Source organism: Panthera leo, chromosome D2, assembly GCF_018350215.1.
Source record: "Panthera leo isolate Ple1 chromosome D2, P.leo_Ple1_pat1.1, whole genome shotgun sequence".
NCBI classification, from domain to species: Eukaryota; Metazoa; Chordata; class Mammalia; order Carnivora; family Felidae; genus Panthera; species Panthera leo.
This window is the reverse complement of record NC_056689.1, coordinates 54,701,232-54,719,687: the sequence shown is the minus strand read 5'-3', so window position 1 is coordinate 54,719,687 and position 18,456 is coordinate 54,701,232. Positions and strand designations below refer to the sequence as shown.

At 41.1% G+C, this 18,456-nt stretch overlaps 1 protein-coding gene across 6 annotated transcripts in view; it reads right to left on the bottom strand.

The window, feature by feature from the left end:
• Positions 1-18,456, bottom strand: part of ENTPD1 (ectonucleoside triphosphate diphosphohydrolase 1) — a 91,370-nt gene that overhangs the window by 7,604 nt on the left and 65,310 nt on the right. For 4 of the 6 annotated variants that reach the window (XM_042907695.1, XM_042907696.1, XM_042907697.1 and 1 more), the window contains exons 3-7: positions 15,884-16,001; positions 13,123-13,273; positions 10,972-11,131; positions 10,037-10,276; positions 8,575-8,832 (exon numbers count right to left, since the gene is read on the bottom strand). In XM_042907695.1, the coding sequence (XP_042763629.1) occupies positions 8,575-8,832; positions 10,037-10,276; positions 10,972-11,131; positions 13,123-13,273; positions 15,884-16,001 (927 nt within the window). Of the gene's footprint in view, positions 1-34; positions 70-4,953; positions 4,970-7,473; positions 7,605-8,574; positions 8,833-10,036; positions 10,277-10,971; positions 11,132-13,122; positions 13,274-15,883; positions 16,002-18,456 lie in introns of those variants that run through there. The other 2 variants (XM_042907699.1, XM_042907698.1) reach the window with 2 other exon arrangements.

Sequence of the window (18,456 nt, the reverse complement as noted above, 5' to 3'; positions counted from 1 at the left end):
CTTGCTTCCAATTCTGTGTCTCTCTCTCTCTCTGCCCCTCCTCCGCTCACACTGTGTCTCTCTCTCTCTCTAAAAAATAAACATTAGAAAAATAAAAAGTAAATAAAAGTTTCCCCTTCATCTAACCATTCCCTAGAGAGAAACACTTTTAACAATTTTTCTGCTTAATCCCTGCAGCAAATATATATGTAAAATATTAAAATATATGTATATATTTTTACCTAAATGTTATCATACTAGACACATTGTTTTATAATCCTACTTCATTCCACTTGATAATAATACATCATGGGCAAATTTCCCTGTAGATTTTACCTTACCCATGTAAATGACTATAAAAGGTTACTATGTATAGCTATATCATAATTTACTTACTCTCCTATTCATGAGTATTTAGGCTTTCTAATATTTCACTATTATCAATAATGCCACAATATACTTACATCTTTGAACCTTTGCCTTGAGAGAATTTCCTGAGGGCAAAATGTTTGCTCATAAGGTAAATATATTTTGTGAGTAGAAATATGCACTAAAAGAGTGTTCATAAAGTGGTACATAATATCCCCAAACTGGAAACAACTTAAATGTCCATTAACTATAGAATGAATAGATAAATGTTAGTGTATTTTTGAAAAATGTTTATTCATTTTTTGAGAGGGGCGGGGAGGGGCAGAGAAAAGGGGAGACAGAGGATCCAAAGCAGGCTCTGAACTGACAGCAGAGAGCCCAGTTCGGGGCTTGAACTCATGAACCCTGAGATCATGACCTGAGCTGAAGTCAGGTGCCTAACTGACTGAACCACCCAGGCACCCCAGTTTTAGTGTATTCATGCAAAGGAATACAACATTGCAATGAAAGAATGAACTACTGTTACATGCAACAACATAGATAAATCTCAGACAATACTGAGTGAAAGAAGTGTGACAAAAAAGAATACATACTACAATTCCAAGAATTAGCAACACTAATCTATCTGGATAGAAGTCAGGCTAGTAAGTATCTTTAGAGGGAGTGTGTCAACTGGGAGAGTGGATAACAGAACCTTATAGGATGCTGGGAATGTTCTATATCTTCATCTAGATGATGGACTCACAGGTGTAGTCCTTAAAAACTATCAGGCTATGGCCTTAAAATGTACACACTTTACTGCAAGTATGTCAGACCTAAAAATTTTAAAATATCTATACAGATCTTATGAGATCTTCTTTCAAAAAGACTCTTAACACTTTATAACTGTAGGAGATAATTTTTCCCTAAAGCTTAAAATATGCTCTATTTTCTTTGAGTCCCAAAAATGGTACTTTATAAGCCCCTCAAACAGGGTTATTCATTTCCTCCAAAGCCTGGAATTATTTCTTTCCAAACCCCTGAACCATATCTTCATCTTTAATCTTCCTAAAATTACCATCATTTTCCTGTACTATACACAACTGAGTTTACAGATCATAAACCTCAGACAAAGGCATCTAATGATCAAAACGCTATCTTTAAGCTTGGGGGAAAACTTTTGGAATATTAGAGGCAAGTCTCCTGCCTGCCCACATGGAAACAAATGGAAGTACTTATAGGTCTCTGAACATGCTACATGCTTTTCCACCTCCATTCTGTGCATGCTGGTCATCTCCCTAGAATATTCCAAATACTAAAGTGCTCTTACTGAAATATACAATTCCAGGCATTCTGGCAGGCCTAGAAATAAAAAGATAAAAAGTATACCATCCTTCCCTTCTTCCCCACAGTGGGGGAGACTGACATGTCAACCTATAAAGACCATGCCCATGCCAGCCAGCCAAATTTTGTGCAACTTTTAATCTATACAAAAATGCAATACATGTATTCCTGTTCAATTTAACTTAGCTGGTTTCAGTGCAGCGTCTATCTTCTCTCAAGTTTCTTCTTGTTTTTGTGATATCAATTACCAACCCTCCTCCCTGCTCCCCCAACTTTGGAACATCTTGCAGGGAGCTTTCTGTTTACTTTGACATGGCTTCTGAAACTATGCTCCTTAAAATCTCTCCTAATTGGAAAATTCAATAGCCTTTTTTTTTTTTTCATTCCACCTCTTCCTTGACTTTTGGCTGCATATCATTCATTCATTCATTCATTCAACAACTATTTACTGAATAACAACTATGTTCTAAGCAGTGATGGAAATAGATGAAAATCCCTGCCCTCTAGTGGAAGACAGCACAACCCAAACAAGTAGCAGATGGTATGATGGACAATAAATAAGTGCTATAAAAATAAAGCCTTTTGTTACATACTCCACATACACAGAGCCTTTATTCAGATTAGAGAAGTCCATAGAGTAGGTATTGTTCATTTTCTAATTTCTTCTAGTCCAGATGCAATTTGTTTCAGGGGTCATTTTTTTTTTCATAAGAACTGTTGCCTAATAATATAACTGGCACTCCCATCTTTATCACGTTTCCAGGGAAACAAATCCAGAAAATTAACCCAAAGCCAAAATTGTCTATAAAGGAAGGAAGGGGGCTTGTCAAATCATTTTCCAAAGATCCAATGAAAAACCTATTGATAGTACTTTGGAATAAAGATTAAATGAAGTATTTGTAGTCACAGAAGGAACAAGTATTACAGTTTAGTCTCAAGATTCCGCCCCAAACTGACCACTTGACATGTTCTCCTACCCTCCTTGTTCTCACCTGACTACACATGTAAACTCGCTTCTCTAGTGTGGCTGACCTGCTTGTATTACTAGATATTAGGTTTGCTCTGCCCTGGCAGGAAGCATTTTAGAGGCAGGCATAGCATCAGTTTCAGGATCATCTGTCTCTGGCACATGTGTCTACATTTGCTTCCCATCCATCTAAACAGACTCACCTCTAACACTTGTGTGACATTCATTCCAAGCCACTGCCCTGCTTGGGCTTGTGGTTCTACTTTAATCTCTGGCTTCTAGGTACCTTTTGTTCTAGATTAAGAGTTCTTAATGTGGGGCTCAAAGGTCCATCTCAAGGAACCATGATATCTTTTAGACTGTATGCAAAATTTGAGCATCCATTTTTCTGCTTAGAAAATCCTTAGCTTTCAACACATTCTCCAAAGAGTCTTGTGATCCCCTGAAGAGTTAAGAATGATGTGTCTATTGAAGACATTATGCTAAGTGAAATAAACCAGTCACATAAAGACAAATACAGGATTCCACTTATACGAGGTACCTGGAATAGTCAAATTCAGAGCAGTTAAAAGCAGAATGGTGATTGTCAGGAGCAGAGGGGAAAGAAGAGTGGGGAATTAGTGTTTTGTTCAATGAGTGGAGTTTGTTTTTGGGAAGACAAAAAAGTTTTAGAGGTAGATGATGGTGATGGATGCACAACGTAAATGTACTTAATTCCACAGAATTGTACTCTTGAAAGTAGTTAAAATGGTAATTTTCTATTATGTACATTTTAACTAACACACACACACACACACACACACACACACACACACACACACACGGCTGGTCTAGACAATCCTTATATTTTGCTGCCAGCTGTTGACCTGACTGTGCAGGTTATGATTCAGAGTCCTTTCTCAAAATAGAATCAAGTAAGCAATATGCAACTGTGAAATAATGCCATTATATAAGGAATAGAAAATAAAATAAATACAAATATGCCCTTCTGTTACAAATACCTGAATCAAATTTGAAGTAATGTTTTAAACTCTCTCAGCCCTAATCTCCTCAGCCACATCTATGTCCACAGGAACTGGGAAGATAAAGAGTTAGCTTTCTTAATGTTTTATCCCTGCAGGACGCCTTCAGCAAACTGCTCATAGTTTAGGTGTCCTGGCTGGACCCGATCCGCAGTCTGGTTTTGATATTCCTTAAGGAAGAAAAGCCTTGTTAACACGCACCTGAATGTGACTGTCAGAATCTGTTTATGGATCATTATGAGAAACACCTGTCTTAGCTTTTCATCTTGGCTCTAGATGTTTGACCAGCTTCTCTTTCTGGGTCCTTCCCCTTCGGTCTCCTGCATCCTGATGAGGTCATCTCCTTTACATATTTTTAAATTTTTTTTTCAGATCATAATGTTATTTTTATATTCCGTATAGAAATAGACTATAGAAATTACTATTTCTCTGTAGCCACAATAGAGATCAAGTCTTAGAATCAGGGGCAAATCCTGCTTGCTGTTTGAGCTGGGAATATGTTTATTCATCTTTCTTTCTTGGGCAGTTGTGCTCCAGAATAAGGTCATCTATTTCTCTTCTGCTCAGGAACCATTCATACTCAAATTCATACTTGTTTTTTCATTTTATATATCTGTCAATCTTTTCTGAAAGTCTTCATGTGTCAAGGCCTAACTGATAGTTTTCCTGGCTGTATATGCTCTTCAGAAACCCACTCAGGTGAGTTTTAATATCTAAGCTGGCCTCTTACATCCCTTGGAAAAGTCTCTTCTAGGGTGGAATATTGTTTATACAAACATGCATTGGAATTGAACTCACAAAAATTAAGTCCTGATGAGATGGGATGGGATGATAACGTTTAGGGTGAGTATTTTTTCCTTTATTTATTTATATTATGTAATTAAAAAGTAATCTTAACCCTATTCAGAATGCTTCTATTTGGGGAGGTGCCTGGGTGGCTCAATCGGTTGAGTGTCCGACTTCAGCTCAGGTCATGATCTCCTGGTTTGTGAGTTCAAGCCCTGCATGCATTGGGCTCTGTGCTGACAGCTTGGAGCCTGGAGCCTGCTTCAGATTCTGTGTCTCCCTCTCTCTCTCTCTCTGCCCCTCCCCAACTCACACTATGTCTCTGTCTCTCAAAAATGAATAAACATTTTAAAAGTTTTTTAAAAAAAGAATGCTTCTATTCATAATCCCAAGAATTATACTGAATGACAAAACCACCTTCTTCTTTTAATACCTCATGAGGATACACTGCTCAAAATCAGATGGTTCAAGGATACATCACCAAGTTTCTTCCTATGGCTGTGGTAGATGATTCTTTAAAAGTCTGGAAGAAAAAAAAATCATTCTGATTCTGTTCTTGGGGTATGATTTAGGAGACTCCATACATCAGATAGACATTCTGTTGCCAGAATGGACCTAAAGGCAATTATTAAGGGAAATGCTGACTTAGTTCTAGGAATTCCTGACTTTGCCTTTAGGTACTAAGGGGGATGGCCTGTACTACTGAGGTCAAAATCTGTGATCAGTTTCTTAATCTCCATGTTAGGAATTAGCCTTACTTTATAAACCTTTAATTGATTGGTGTCTATAACCTGTGGGCCCATATTTAAACAGCAACTGAGAATAGTAACATTCTAGGCTATCTTTAGAGAACATATGGTCTCAAAAGGTCAGCTCCCCATCTTCCAGTTTCCAGCTTAGATATTTATGGAAGAGGACTTGAAAGATACATGTCTCCCCCTTTTCCAGCTACTCTGAATTCTTCCCTTCTATCAAGCTGAGTATCTATCAAAGACCTACTGCCTCAGTCCATTACAGAATTGCTATGACTGAGTTGGCTTTTTAATATTCTGCCTCTAGCTTATAGTTGCTATAAGAAATTGCAATTTAAAAAAATATGGTCAAAGACATTGTCTAATGAAATCTCCTTTATAAAATATCCTTGGGAATCAATTGTGGAATAGCTCTGCTTTGTCCTGGGACCCAGTATGCTGGGTATAATGAAAACTATGTATCTTGCTATGTCTTATTTTTCCCCTTGGCTACTCAGAAGCTCAGAGCTAAATGCACACACACACACACACACACACATACACGCACCCCCTCCACACAAGTATATGTATACATATGGAAACAAACAAGTGTTTAATGTTCTTTAATTTCAGTTCCCTCTTGAATTTGTTTTACATTCTTTCTTGTTTATATAAATGATACAATGTGATCTTTAAAAAATTTTTCTAAATTACCTCATAAATAATTCTCTACAGATGTTCCCTTTTCCTTTTTGGTGTTTCTGATTTGCCTACAAATTGGATTCTGTCTAGCAACCAATGTAGTCAAACTGAGAAAAACAACATCGACAGTTTTTTAATACCCTATTTAAAGAGTAAGAATTAAATCACCAGCGCTGAATGTAATTGTGGCAAACATTCCCTCCCTGCAAATTCTCTGTGGCTTGAGAATACCCAGGCTAATTGGTCCTGGAAATAATTGGAATGCAACTGGATTTTTGTGTTGCAAATATTTATGCTTCCAGATGAAGAACTTGGCAGTGGGAACTTCTGCAGGTATAACAGCCGAGGGTGAGGACCATTAGGACAAAGGGCTAACCTTACTAAGGGCCCACATGGTACTAGGGTACGTTAGCTTTCTGCTACTGGTGGTGATATGCTGGAGGTGGCTCTTATCCACTCACAAGAGCTAATTGTTAAAATTTCAAGAGTTTTTGGGCCAGTTGATATTATGGTGATTAAAATGGGCCATGGTAGGAGTACTACCATGTAAACTGGCAAATGCCACAATTTAGCCCCTCCATCCCCAGAGAGCTGGTTGTTAGACATTTACTAGTCCACCACCACTTGTCTGGCTTATCACACACAACTAGCAAGGAGACAGGTAATTCTGTCCCCATTTTATAAATGAGGAAGCAGACCAAAAAAGTTTTGTTTAGGCTTTAGGGAGAAATTACAGAGGGGAAAAAAAAAGTTCTGTAACAGAAACTGCCAAAGCAGGAATAGGTACAGGTACAGTGCTGACCTTAAGGGCTATATTCAGAGAAAAAAGATCTTATTCAGAAGAAAACAATGAGCTAATCTAAGGAGACTGGCAAGTAGAGGTTCAGAAGGCTGTAAGGAGAACAATTTCAGCGAGGGACAAAGAGACCAAACAAAAAGGCATTCAAGGGGAACTCAAGTCTCCTCTACCCCTTCAACTCTGCTTCTCCCTACCTGGTTGGAAGAATCACATTCAAAGGCAAGAAATTCCACCACCACCACCCTCAAGTAGAAAGGGTTTGCTCATGCTTGAAGACAAGAATTGGGCTCTATTTCCCTGGAGGTGAAACTTTCAGAAAAGTTAAAAAGTCAGTACACAATAGTACATTTCTTTTCCTCCAGATGTACTTCCTATCAGTGACTGGAATGGAAAGGGCCCTTGGCTGTCCCCAGCACCCCTCGCTACCTTCCTCCTTTTTGTGTCCCCCTCTTTTATCTTCCAGCGGTTAGATCCAAGGCAACTGCGTTGGCTCAGAAAAGTCCAATATGGGCTGCCAGTGCCAGTTCAGCTATAGGGCATCCAGGTGAGGTTCTAGTTGGTAACGAATTTAGGTTCGGAGCTAACTAATCACCAAGCCTTACTCTGCCAGGCATTGTTCTTGCATGTTATTTCCCTCAGGAACCTTGAGGGGAGGAGGAACTATGGTCTGGGCCATGGGTAAGGTAAGCCTGGATCCATGGTACCACCCATTATTGTTTTCCCAGAGACCGTGGGAATGAAGAGCTCATATAGTTGACAAGTGGCAAATCCAGAATTTAAAGCAGGTACTCTTACTACAGGGCCTGTGCTCTATCCAGGGAGCTCTTTCTGTGACATTGGGCTGAGCCAGGAGACCTTGGGTGAAGCTCTCCTGCGGGGGTCCCATAGGAGAGTTGAACCTCTCTCCTCATATGCTGATCTGTTTTCTGGGAAAGGGAGAAAGAGTGTGAAGGCAGATAAAAGTCCTTTTTTTTCTATGAGTGAATCTTAAGTAATTAAGTAATTAGTTAATAATTGGTCTTAATTGATGGTAGCTAATTTTGCAATCTATTACTAAACTATGATTATAATGCTTGGTCTCCAGGACCAAAATATGAAATCTGAATCATGAGTAGTTCAAGCAGCACCTCTTCTACCTCTGCTCAAATATTTTGTCTTATTCTAGAGTAATTAAAAAGGAATTTGGAGCTTGGATTCAACTAGTCCCCCAGCTGATCAAAATGTAGTATAAATGATGCTATCTTCAGTATTTCCTTGGGATTTCCTAAGTTTCTACTTGAGTTTATAGAGGAAAACCTTTAGCCAAGACATCTAACTGCTACCTCTCCTTCTTCTGACATTCATGAAGCCACCTATGGCAGATCCCAATGGGTGCGCCTATCCATCAGCCAGCTCGTTCTTCTGGCTTACAGATTCCTGATTTCACCCATGTAGAGGAACACAATATGTGTAAGAAAGACTCTCTACTTCCAAGGATGAACAAGGATTAGTCTAAACCAAACATGGTAATCCATTCCCCCTTGTTCACAGATGGGTTAGAAGTGTGTATTTCATCAAATTCTGGCCAATGGCATCTGAAAAGACAGTTGTTGGCACTTCTGCAAAATTGGACAGAAATGTATGCAAGAGAAACTTCCTCCTCCCCTGCTTTAGTTTTGCATATGAAACAGAAGCTGCCATCTTAGCACCACAAAAAAGGGCAAGAAGATAATAAGAAAGCTGATCCAAGTCCTAACATTGTTAAAACAAAGACTTAACCCAGAATTATCTACTTCAAGGCTTATTATCATATGAGAGAAAAATAAATCCTATTACTTAAACACCATGTAGACATATACTCTATAACTTGCAACCCAAATCATCCTAATCAATATACCTTATTATTTTACAACTTACCCCAAAATCCCCGTGAAGTGGTGGCAAGAAAATCCCATTGAAGGAACAGTGGGAGTAAGGGCAGTAACTAGTGTTGAAGAGTTCAAGGATGCTTTCATGGCATTGTTGATAGTTTCCAGTGCCTTGGATTTGAAACTGATCAAATGGAAGAGTCATCTCAAATTTCTTGGTGCAGGGGCCACTGTAAAGTTCACTTACATTCATTACTATTTCATATCCAGGGTGAAAGCATGGGTCCCTGAGGATTCCATTTGTACCCTGAATGGAAAAATCACATGAAGACATCATGTGCAAATATGTTAGGTACAAAAGCACCACTCTGCCTTCATTAATGTGTAGGAATTTTACAATATGTTAGCGTTGGCATCAATATACCCTTGCCATGCCTTTTTCACCCTTAGCAATAGTCAGATTTATATAATAGGCACCAGAAGTGGTATCAGATGTAAATGAACTTTCACTATTCATAGAAAGCTAATAGAGTTCAAGCTGGAAGAAATGCCATTATTTTGGAATGTCCCCTAGTGCTTAGTACAAATGAAAGATTCACAAGGAAAACTCTCAAGGCTCTCACAAGTCCAAGCTGGGGTAGTTCTCCAGGAGGAGTCTGCCCACACCCCATCCCCACTTTCAAGCAAAAAATCAGAAGCTCCAACAGCTGAAAATGCCTTAGAGCATTTAAGCCAGGAGTACCAAAATGACTTTTAACCCACACCTCAGTATGTTCAAGAGAAGAAAGGGGGCTGGTATGAAAAAAGGCTTAATAGAGCCTTGGGGCTCAGTAGGTATCTCTCAGTAGCTCCTATTCCAATGGGAGGTGCCTTATTGACAGTGCTTCTGAGAACCAGAGTGAGAGCTTTGGAGGAGAGCAGGGAACTGGTTGTCCTTTCAGGGGAGACAAGACTCAGCTGGATGTGACATCCTTGCTGTGTGTGTCAGGGTGTGCCTGGTACTCACATGATTTTGAGTATGTTTAACTTTTCTTGTCTTCAAGAAACAAAAAGCGTCTGGGGAAAAGACTTGAAGTGTTGATGGATAAATTCTGTTTTCCCTGAGTGTTTTTCTCCTTCTCTCCAGGTTGTTTCTAACAGCCCTGTTTTCTGCAGTTTGTTGGAAATGGAGACTAAAAAGTGCTAAAGAGCTTATAAACTGCACAATCCCCCAACAATACTCTAGCACGTAGTTTTCACTGTCAAGCCCACAGGGGTGAGAAATTATTTGCCAAGAAAGGATTTGAGTTGTGTCCTTGGAGACAGTGCAGTAAACAAACACAGGAGGTGATGTCTGGATGGGACGATTCACAGGGGTCGACCAGATGTAGTTAGATATCCTGTTTGAAAAGGTTTGGAAAGTACAGTAACCAAGTTCAGACCAATTACTGAAGTAGAAAGAGACAACAACAGGATGTGGGGGCTGGTGGCCCAGATGTGGGGAGGGTGGGTCTGGATTCAGTTAAACTTGCCTGAATGTCCTTGGCCAGTTTCTGCCTGAGCGCTTGATCCTTCCCATAGCATAAGAAGCTGTGCGTGTACACGCTGTAGTCCTTGCCATAGAGGCGAAAGTGCAGAGCGTTGCTTGGAGACTCAATCCTCTCGTTTTGGGGCACAAAAGTGATTTGTGTAGAGGCTCCCCCAAGGTCTAAAGCTCCATAGGTTCCCTGAGAATTGCCTCCATTTGGCTTCAGGTTGAGCCAACTCAGTTTCTGAAAGAGAGTACAGTCATCAGTGGTAGCAGTTTCTGGACACCTTTGTTTCACACTATATCTTGGACTCAGGGACTTTCTAAGGTGAAGAAAAGGGGGCATAAGGTGACACAAAGGTCACTGAGGGCTCCTGAATCTGGATAAGATCAACAGCAGGTTAAGGGACTTTGAAGATAGAGCTCAGACTGCAGCAACATAGAAGTGGCATAGCCAGTGTTTATGAACAAGGAATGTGGGCTGAAAAGACTCAAGTTCAAGTCTCCACTCATTTGCTCATTAGCTATGTGACCTGGAACAGAATAATTACCTTCTCTAGGCCTCAATTTGAGACTCTAAAATGAGGGAATTCCTCATATTGTTCTGAAGATGGAATCAGACAGTACATGGAAAGTGCTTAGCACAGCACAAGACACACAGCACTAGGCAAATATTTGCTATTTTTATTTTTAATGATAGATTTTTTACTTCCTCTCTGTCTCCCTAAGGTGAAGGTATGATTTCCTCATCCTCCAAGAGGAAACGTTCTTATACTAAAATTCATCAGAATACCGCTGGTGACCCTTGCAACTGTGGGGATAAATTACTTCATCCATTCATCCATCATTCGTTCTGGCTACCGATCCAAATCCTGCCTGAGATAGCAATGGCACTGACCTCCTGGGAGCTACCTCCCTTGGGTGCTGTGAGATAATCACCTGAGTGAATTTTCCCAGCAGGTAGTTGATAGTAATCCAGCCATAGGCACCTTCCTCTTGGCCAGTGATGATTCTAGCACCGTGGAAGTCAAAGTGGTAGTTGTTGAGGCTCTTGGTCACTACACTCAGGACTTTGTCTGCCAACTGTTCATTTTCCATCCTGCACAAAGAAGAGCTGAGTTTACCGGTTTTGTTGAATAACTACAGGTACTCATTTCAGTCAGAGCTTCCAGCAACACTCCTAGGAAGCAAACCATAACTCGCTGGAAGAAACAGAGATAGAGATCCACACACACAGCTGTCTGAGGAGCCCTCCTTTTGGGTGAGGCAGAACTAGTCTTTTGGTCCCCCCTCTCCAAATCCAAATCCTTCCAGTCCCTACATAGACTGCTCTTCCTAAAATACCATTTTTTGTTGTTGCTCCCTGGCTCCAAGATATTATCAAAGTAATTTTAATTTGGGGGGTGGTGATGGCTGGATATTGGTTATCACCACACCTATAGATGACGAATGCTACATTAGCCATTGCTGGTGGCTTCTAGCTAGTTCCAGAGTCAGGCTCTGCTTGAGGTTTTTAATTAGGGCTGTAGTAGACACCAGGTGGCAAATGTCCTGGGACAGATACCAAACCTCCAGTGGAGCCAGACTGGGAAAAAAAAAAAAATCTTATTTACATTGAATCTCAGTTCTTGGGTCTGTTTGAGACATTGAGACCTAAAGAAGGGATCTTCCAGGGCTGTCATAACAAAGATGGGATACATCTGCTTCTGAGATCTAGACTACACAATGTTGAGAGCCTCTAGGTCAGAGAATGCTGTCTTCCAACCACAGCTGAATCCTCTCATCCCTCATCTGAATAGCTTCACACCCTTCCTGTGGCTGCCTCATCCCCAGTTCTCCTCCCTCCCAATCCACCTCTCTTCCAGTGTCGTCATTTGTGTACCATCCTGTAATGGCTACCCATTATCTCCCAGATGAACACCAAACTCCCAGTGTGGCCCACAAGGCACTTCATGCGCTGGACCCTGCCTCTTCAGAATTCCACTTAGAATCCTGATCCTCCCACTTACCACGTGTGTGAATTTGCGTGAGTTACTCTACACGTGTATGCCACAGCTCCCTTATCTGGCTAAGAATAGCCAATAATACCTCCTCAAAGAGTTATAATGATTAAATCAAAGCACAGCGCTAACATAGTAATGGCTCAACAAATACAAGCTGCTTCATAGCTATTATTACTATTGTTTTTATTATTATTTTACTATATGCAGTCTATGTTCTATCAATGCAGAACTATTCATGGTCCTCTGAATATGCCCTGGTCTCTCACTCATCCCTACATTTGCACTTCTGTTAGAACGCAAGCTTCAGGAAGGCAGGGACTCTGTCCCCTTCACTGCTGTGTCCCCAGCACTTAGAACAGTGTCTGCCACATAACAGATGTTGGAGAAACATACGTAATAGAATGCGTGACATCTTCTCTGCCTTTAATGTGCCCTTCCCCCACCCTCCAGCTTGTCCTTCATGAATCAGTTCCTGTGTTTCCTCCTCCCATTCTGGGCAGGGCCAAATGTGCTCCCACAGCAGCTCTGAACACTCCTCTGTTGAAGAACTGATTGCCTGTATCGAAACTCTGATCTCCTTGAGAGCTGAGTCACCTACTTTCATGTCCCAGGACAGAGTAGGCAGGCAAAACATGCTGAATGAATGAATGAACGAACAAAAGATAACGCACATGGGTACTCAGTGGTGACCAATGAAGATGTGCTAGTTGTGACTATTTGTGTCTTGGGACCTCTGTGGGTCTCCTCTGGTCTTCCTCCTCCCAGATATTGGACAGCTAAATTGGTAGTCTCAAATCCCAGAGTACAGAGGCTCAACATTTCTCTCTTTGTGCCCCTGCCCCCTTGAATTCTCTGGGGGCAGACGGGCAAGAGGACTTTTTAAAATCATACTTTAAACTCCCACCATTACACATACTAAGAATTTGGGAGTTGTACCCACTTCCTGAGATCTTCTTTCTAAAGTGTTGCCATTCAGGATATTTAAATTTGGGGTGTTAGGGGGTGTGGCACTATCCCATAACTTCAGAGGCTCTCACAATGCCAAGCCTAACCCCCAGCCACTCTTTGTCCCCACCTGTTTCTATACCTGAGCAACCGCATGCCTGCCGTAGCTCCCAGGTAAACAGGCGTCCCTTGGTGCTGGGACTTTGGAATCACTTGACTGGCTCTTTCCATGCATTCAGTCAGATAAGCATCTATTTCGTTTAATCTTTGAGCATATCTTGAGATTCCGGGACCTAAGGAAAGATGTAGAAGCAAATGACAATCTTTTTTAAAAGTACAGGACACACTTTGATAATATTAGAGCAAAACACTGGTGTCTTTAGAGACCATCAAAGAAGACAGCTTTTTGGTGTGATATATTAAGTTATATATGATGTGATATATTACGATATATTAAGTTGGTGTACTTAGAGGGTGACTCTCTGAACCTGGCCTTGATAAGAATTATTTTCAGGCCTCAGACTGGGTCTGTCCACTGTTCAATAATTTTGCCGCTGGATGGCGCAATTTTCACATTCAATTGCGTAATCTTCCTTACAGGTTCTCTCAAAGTTTAATGGGGATCTCATCGACAGCTACCCTAGAGAGCTGCTTTTTGATGATTCTCCTGTAAAGTTGTAACTAACACTAATGCCTAGAAAAATTAAAATAAGCACAAGGTGCACTGGCTTTTACTGAAAAGACAGGAACCGCTACTAACTAGCTATGTGATCATGGCCAGTACCTAAAATTTCTGAAGTGGAGTTTCTTCCTTTGCTAGAATACGTGTCTCCTCAGAGATTTTTCCACTCTGTAACCCAGTCCTCCTAGTGAAACTATTTTTCCAGTGTTAGAGCAAAACTAACTGTTGCTAAGAAGAGGATTAGAGCCAAGATTCCTTAAGCTTTTTGAAGTTATGCTTAACAATTTCAGCTCACTTTAAAATAAACATCTACACCGTCAGTGCTTTTTAGTGAAAATGTGAATTAAAGATAATGGTCAGATATGTTATCCATATCTTTCACAGGTTTTTAAAAGAGCCTATTTACTTAACAGTAATGAAAAATCAGCTCTAAGTTATCAGCTAACCGTTTTGATTCAAAAAGGCTAGCCTTCAAGAACTGGAGGCTTTCCACTCAACTTTCATCTAAATATTTGATTAGAGAATTCTCTCTGAGAAGGGAAAAGCCCTGCGTGTGTTAGGCCAGACACACATGGGATGAGTCTCAGAAGAAAGGTAGCTACTAAATTAAAAAAATACAAGCAACGCTTTAAAAAAAAAAAAAAAAAGGAAGACAGTGAATTAACGAGAAGTCAATAAAATGAGGGATTTGGCCTTTAAGAAATGCTTAAAGTACTGTCTCAAAATGGACGAGGCCAACATTTGAGGACATTAAGCTACTGGGTAAAATGACTTGCTCTCTTGAAAACATCTCCTCTCTACCACTTTCTTGGAAAACTTTGAAAATTGGGGGACCCCGCAGGTCATCAAAGTAAAAGTCAATCTTCTTGGAGCTAGATTACCTGTCTGACTAAAAATATACAATGGGCCCCTGACTCAGAAGGCCAAGAGAGATAAAGGTAAAAGAGGATGGTGCAGTGTGGTAACATTCAGTGCATGTTGGGGCATTGGGTGGATGGAGTGGAAGGAGCTGAACGGACAACTCTAACCTGTTCTGTGACCTTAGGAGAAAACTAACTAGGAACAAAAGTCAGTATGTAATGCGGTGATTCAGAGTAGCATCGAGCCTGGAGTGCAGTTAAGAGACCTAGATTCTTGTCCTGGTTCTGTTGCTACCAATAAGTCACTAGTCTTCCAGGTTTTTGCTTCCTTCTCTGAGAACATTGAACATTCAATCTGAGAAGACTGAAATGAGAAGATTGAAATGATCCACGAGGTCCTTTTCCAGGCCTAGGAGTCTATGATTTTGGCCTTCCGTGCCTATGTGAAAACTAAAGGCTTTTGAAAATTTCTTCCAAGCTGTAGCTTAGGGGACCAAGATTAAGAGTAATAATTCTTTGGACCAACAGCATCAACATCACCTGGGAACCTGTTAGAAATGCAAATTCTGGGGCCTGTCCCAGACCTCCTACCTCAGAAACTCTGGGGGTGGAACCCAGCATCAGTGTTTTAACAAACCCTCCAGGGGGCTCTGCTAAAGATTCAAATTGGAGAACCACTGGAGAAGTCATGGGTTCAAAGTTGAGCAGATCTCTATTTGAACCCCAGTTCCATCAATTACTAGCTCAAAGCAACCTTAACAAGTGGCATAACCTCTCTTAAGCTCAATGCCCTCATTTTTATTTTGTTTTTTAAAGTTTGTTTATTTTGAGAAAGAGATAGCATGAGTGAGGGAGGGGCAGAGAGGGAGACAGAGAATTCCAAGCAGGCTCCGTGCTATCAGCGCAGAGCCCTACACAAGGCTTGAACTCATGAACCATGAGATCATGACCTGAGCCAAAACTAAGAGTTGGGCACTTAACCAACTGAGCCACCCAGGCATCTGATCCTCATTTTTAAACCATGGGACTAATATTCCATATGTCAAAGGGAGACCGTGAAGATGAAATAATGCATCTACAGCACTTGGTGCATGGCACACAGAAGTGTCCAGGTGATGGGAGCTACCATATTACTCAAGGGTTTTTAAGTTTGTTTCTTCCTCAAGGGCTCCATCATTAAGGACTGATTTCAATATTATTTTTATAATGACAATAAAATAGCAACAACAGCAGCTCCACTATGTTCTTTTATCCAACTTCCTTTTTCTCATGAGTTCCACTTGCCACACATGTTCTCATGTATGTTCTCCTCGTGTTCTCATGCCCCACTGTCTCCCCTCCCCCCTTCTCCTTCATCTTACCTTTCAGCTTGCACTCTTCTATCTGGTGCACCACCCCTGTGTCATTCTCCTTTTCCGCTGGCCACTTATAGATGTACAAACTCGTGTGAGAAGAGCCTGCATCCAGCACAATCCCATACTGAGAGTAAAACATATCGAGAATTTATCAGCATTACAATATTCTTCTCCATACTCAGCTTGCAACAGAAAGGAGACAAAGATAGGAGTTTTCAAAAACGAAGAGAAGGATTTTAATTCAAGACAGACATGGGGGTGGAGGGGGTATGCCTGGTGTCGCCCTGATCACAAGACCTACCAGGATACCAATCCCTCTAGAACAGTGGCTCTTAATGCTGGTTGCACATTAGAAATATCCAGGCCTTACCCAGGATGGGGCCTGAGACTCAGTATGAATTAGAAGCTTCTCAGGTGATTCTAATGGCCAGCCAGGAATCAGAACCATATGCTGAAGCAGCTAAGACAATATGGATGGAACAGACAGCCATGAAACCGGCAGTGCCCAAACTTATGTACACACTGGAATCATGTCAGAATCACCTAGAGAGCCTCAGAGGCTACTGATGCCCGTGTTCCATCCCCAGATATGTGGTTTAATTGGTCTGGTATGTGGCCTGGGCTTTGGAAGAGACACATGGAAAATACTAAGCGTGCCTGCTTTTTAATTATGAATATAACTATATATTGTATTCAATAAAACTTTTAAAATATGTATTTTCATGTTTTGGGCTTTTGCATCTAGGGGGTATGAAAGCAAGAATAAAGGAAGAAAGATGATGGGAAGACAGGGGGAGAAGTCAGTATGAGAAAGAACTAGATGGTCAGAGGAGAAAGGGGGAAAGAACAAAGTCCTCACATTACATTTCATGAGTACGTTAAATGTACCAGGGAGATGTTGTCTGAAGCTTTTCGTAAGAGTTATTTGACTTGACCGTCAAAACTGTGCTGTAGTGTAGGTACTCTTTTTATCCGTGCTATAGAGGTAAGAAACTAAAGTACAAAGAGGTTAAGTAATTTACTCAAGATACAGAGCCAGTAGGTGACAGAGCCTGGATTTGGATCACAGTCACACCCAAGTCCTCATGCTGTATATACAGACAAACACAGGAGCAAGGGCAGAACAGCAGCTCTCAAACTGATCCCCTATTAAAGGCTTTTAACAAGGGGTAACTGCAGCCAAGTGCACAGATTTTAGGTGTGCATCCCAATGAATTTTTGCATATGTGCACATCCATATACACCACCACCAATATCGAGATTCAGAACATTTTCTACTCCTGAGAAGGCTTCCTAGTGCCCCTTTCAGTCAGTTTCTCCTGAGGGTAACCTTTGTCTTGATTTCTATCACCACAGGTGAGTTTTGCTTATTTCTGAGCTGTGGTAAAGAGACTCACACTGTGTGTCTCCTTTATGGGTAGCTTCTTTTCCTCTATACTGTCTCTCAGATGCTTCCAGACTGTGTGCAGCAAGAGTTCATCCTTTTTTGTTGCTGTGGAATATTTCATTTTTTACTGCATGCACTATATTTTTATCCATTCTATTATTGGTGGACATTTGAGTTGTTTCCAGTTTGGGACTACTGGGCATATAACCGCCAGGAACATTCTTGCACATGTCATTTTGTGGATATAAGCTCTCATTTCATTTGGATATCTACCTAGGAGTAGACTGACGAATGCCTTTTTTAATTTATTTTTTTAACATTTCTTTATTATTGAGACAGAGACACAGAGCATGAGCAGGGGAGGGGCAGAGAGAGGGGGAGACACAGAATCCGAAGCAGGCTCCAGGCTCTGAGCTGTCAGCACAGAGCCCGATGCGGGGCTTGAGCGCACGAACTCGAGGGCAGATCGTGACCTGAGCCGAAGTCGGACGCTTAACTGACTGAGCCACCCAGGCAGCCCCCGACTGCCCTTTTTGATCATCTCATCTTCATCTTTGGTTACATCCCTAAGTTCAATCAGGAAAAATGCCATGATTGAATAACAATGTCCGCCATGATTTTGTGAGGAGAGCATGACAGCACATGTACTTTTATTTATCAGCCCTAAACTAGACAGAAACATGAAGGAAAGCAAACGGGGAAGCAGAAGGAAGAGAAAAAGAGGAAGCATTTCTAAAATGTGAGCCAATCACTCTCATCACACTTTGCTACTGTGGACCTCAAAGTGTGGTCTGCCTCTTGATAATGCTCAGCTCAGCAGCTGTTTTATATATATCCTCTCACACTGTCTTATTACTTGGTAAGAACCTAAGAACTTCCAGGGAGAAAAGAAGACAAGAATGAGGATTCAAGAGACCTCCCTGGACCACTGGGAAGAGCTACAAGTGGACTCTGCTGAGGTGTCAAGCTTTATTCTGTTTTTCCAGATTAGGGAGTATCAGTGTGCAGCAGTGGGAGGATCCTTGACCCTCCATAACCTCCACAGTGTTCTCAGCTTAGTTACACACAGCAGGACTCCCTGTGGCAATGAGCATTATGCCCTTAAAAAGAAAAATGCCTGTATACTTGGCAAGAAAGCAAGCTGGACAGACTCCTCTGCAAGCAGGCTTGCAGTGAGAGGAAACCACGAATT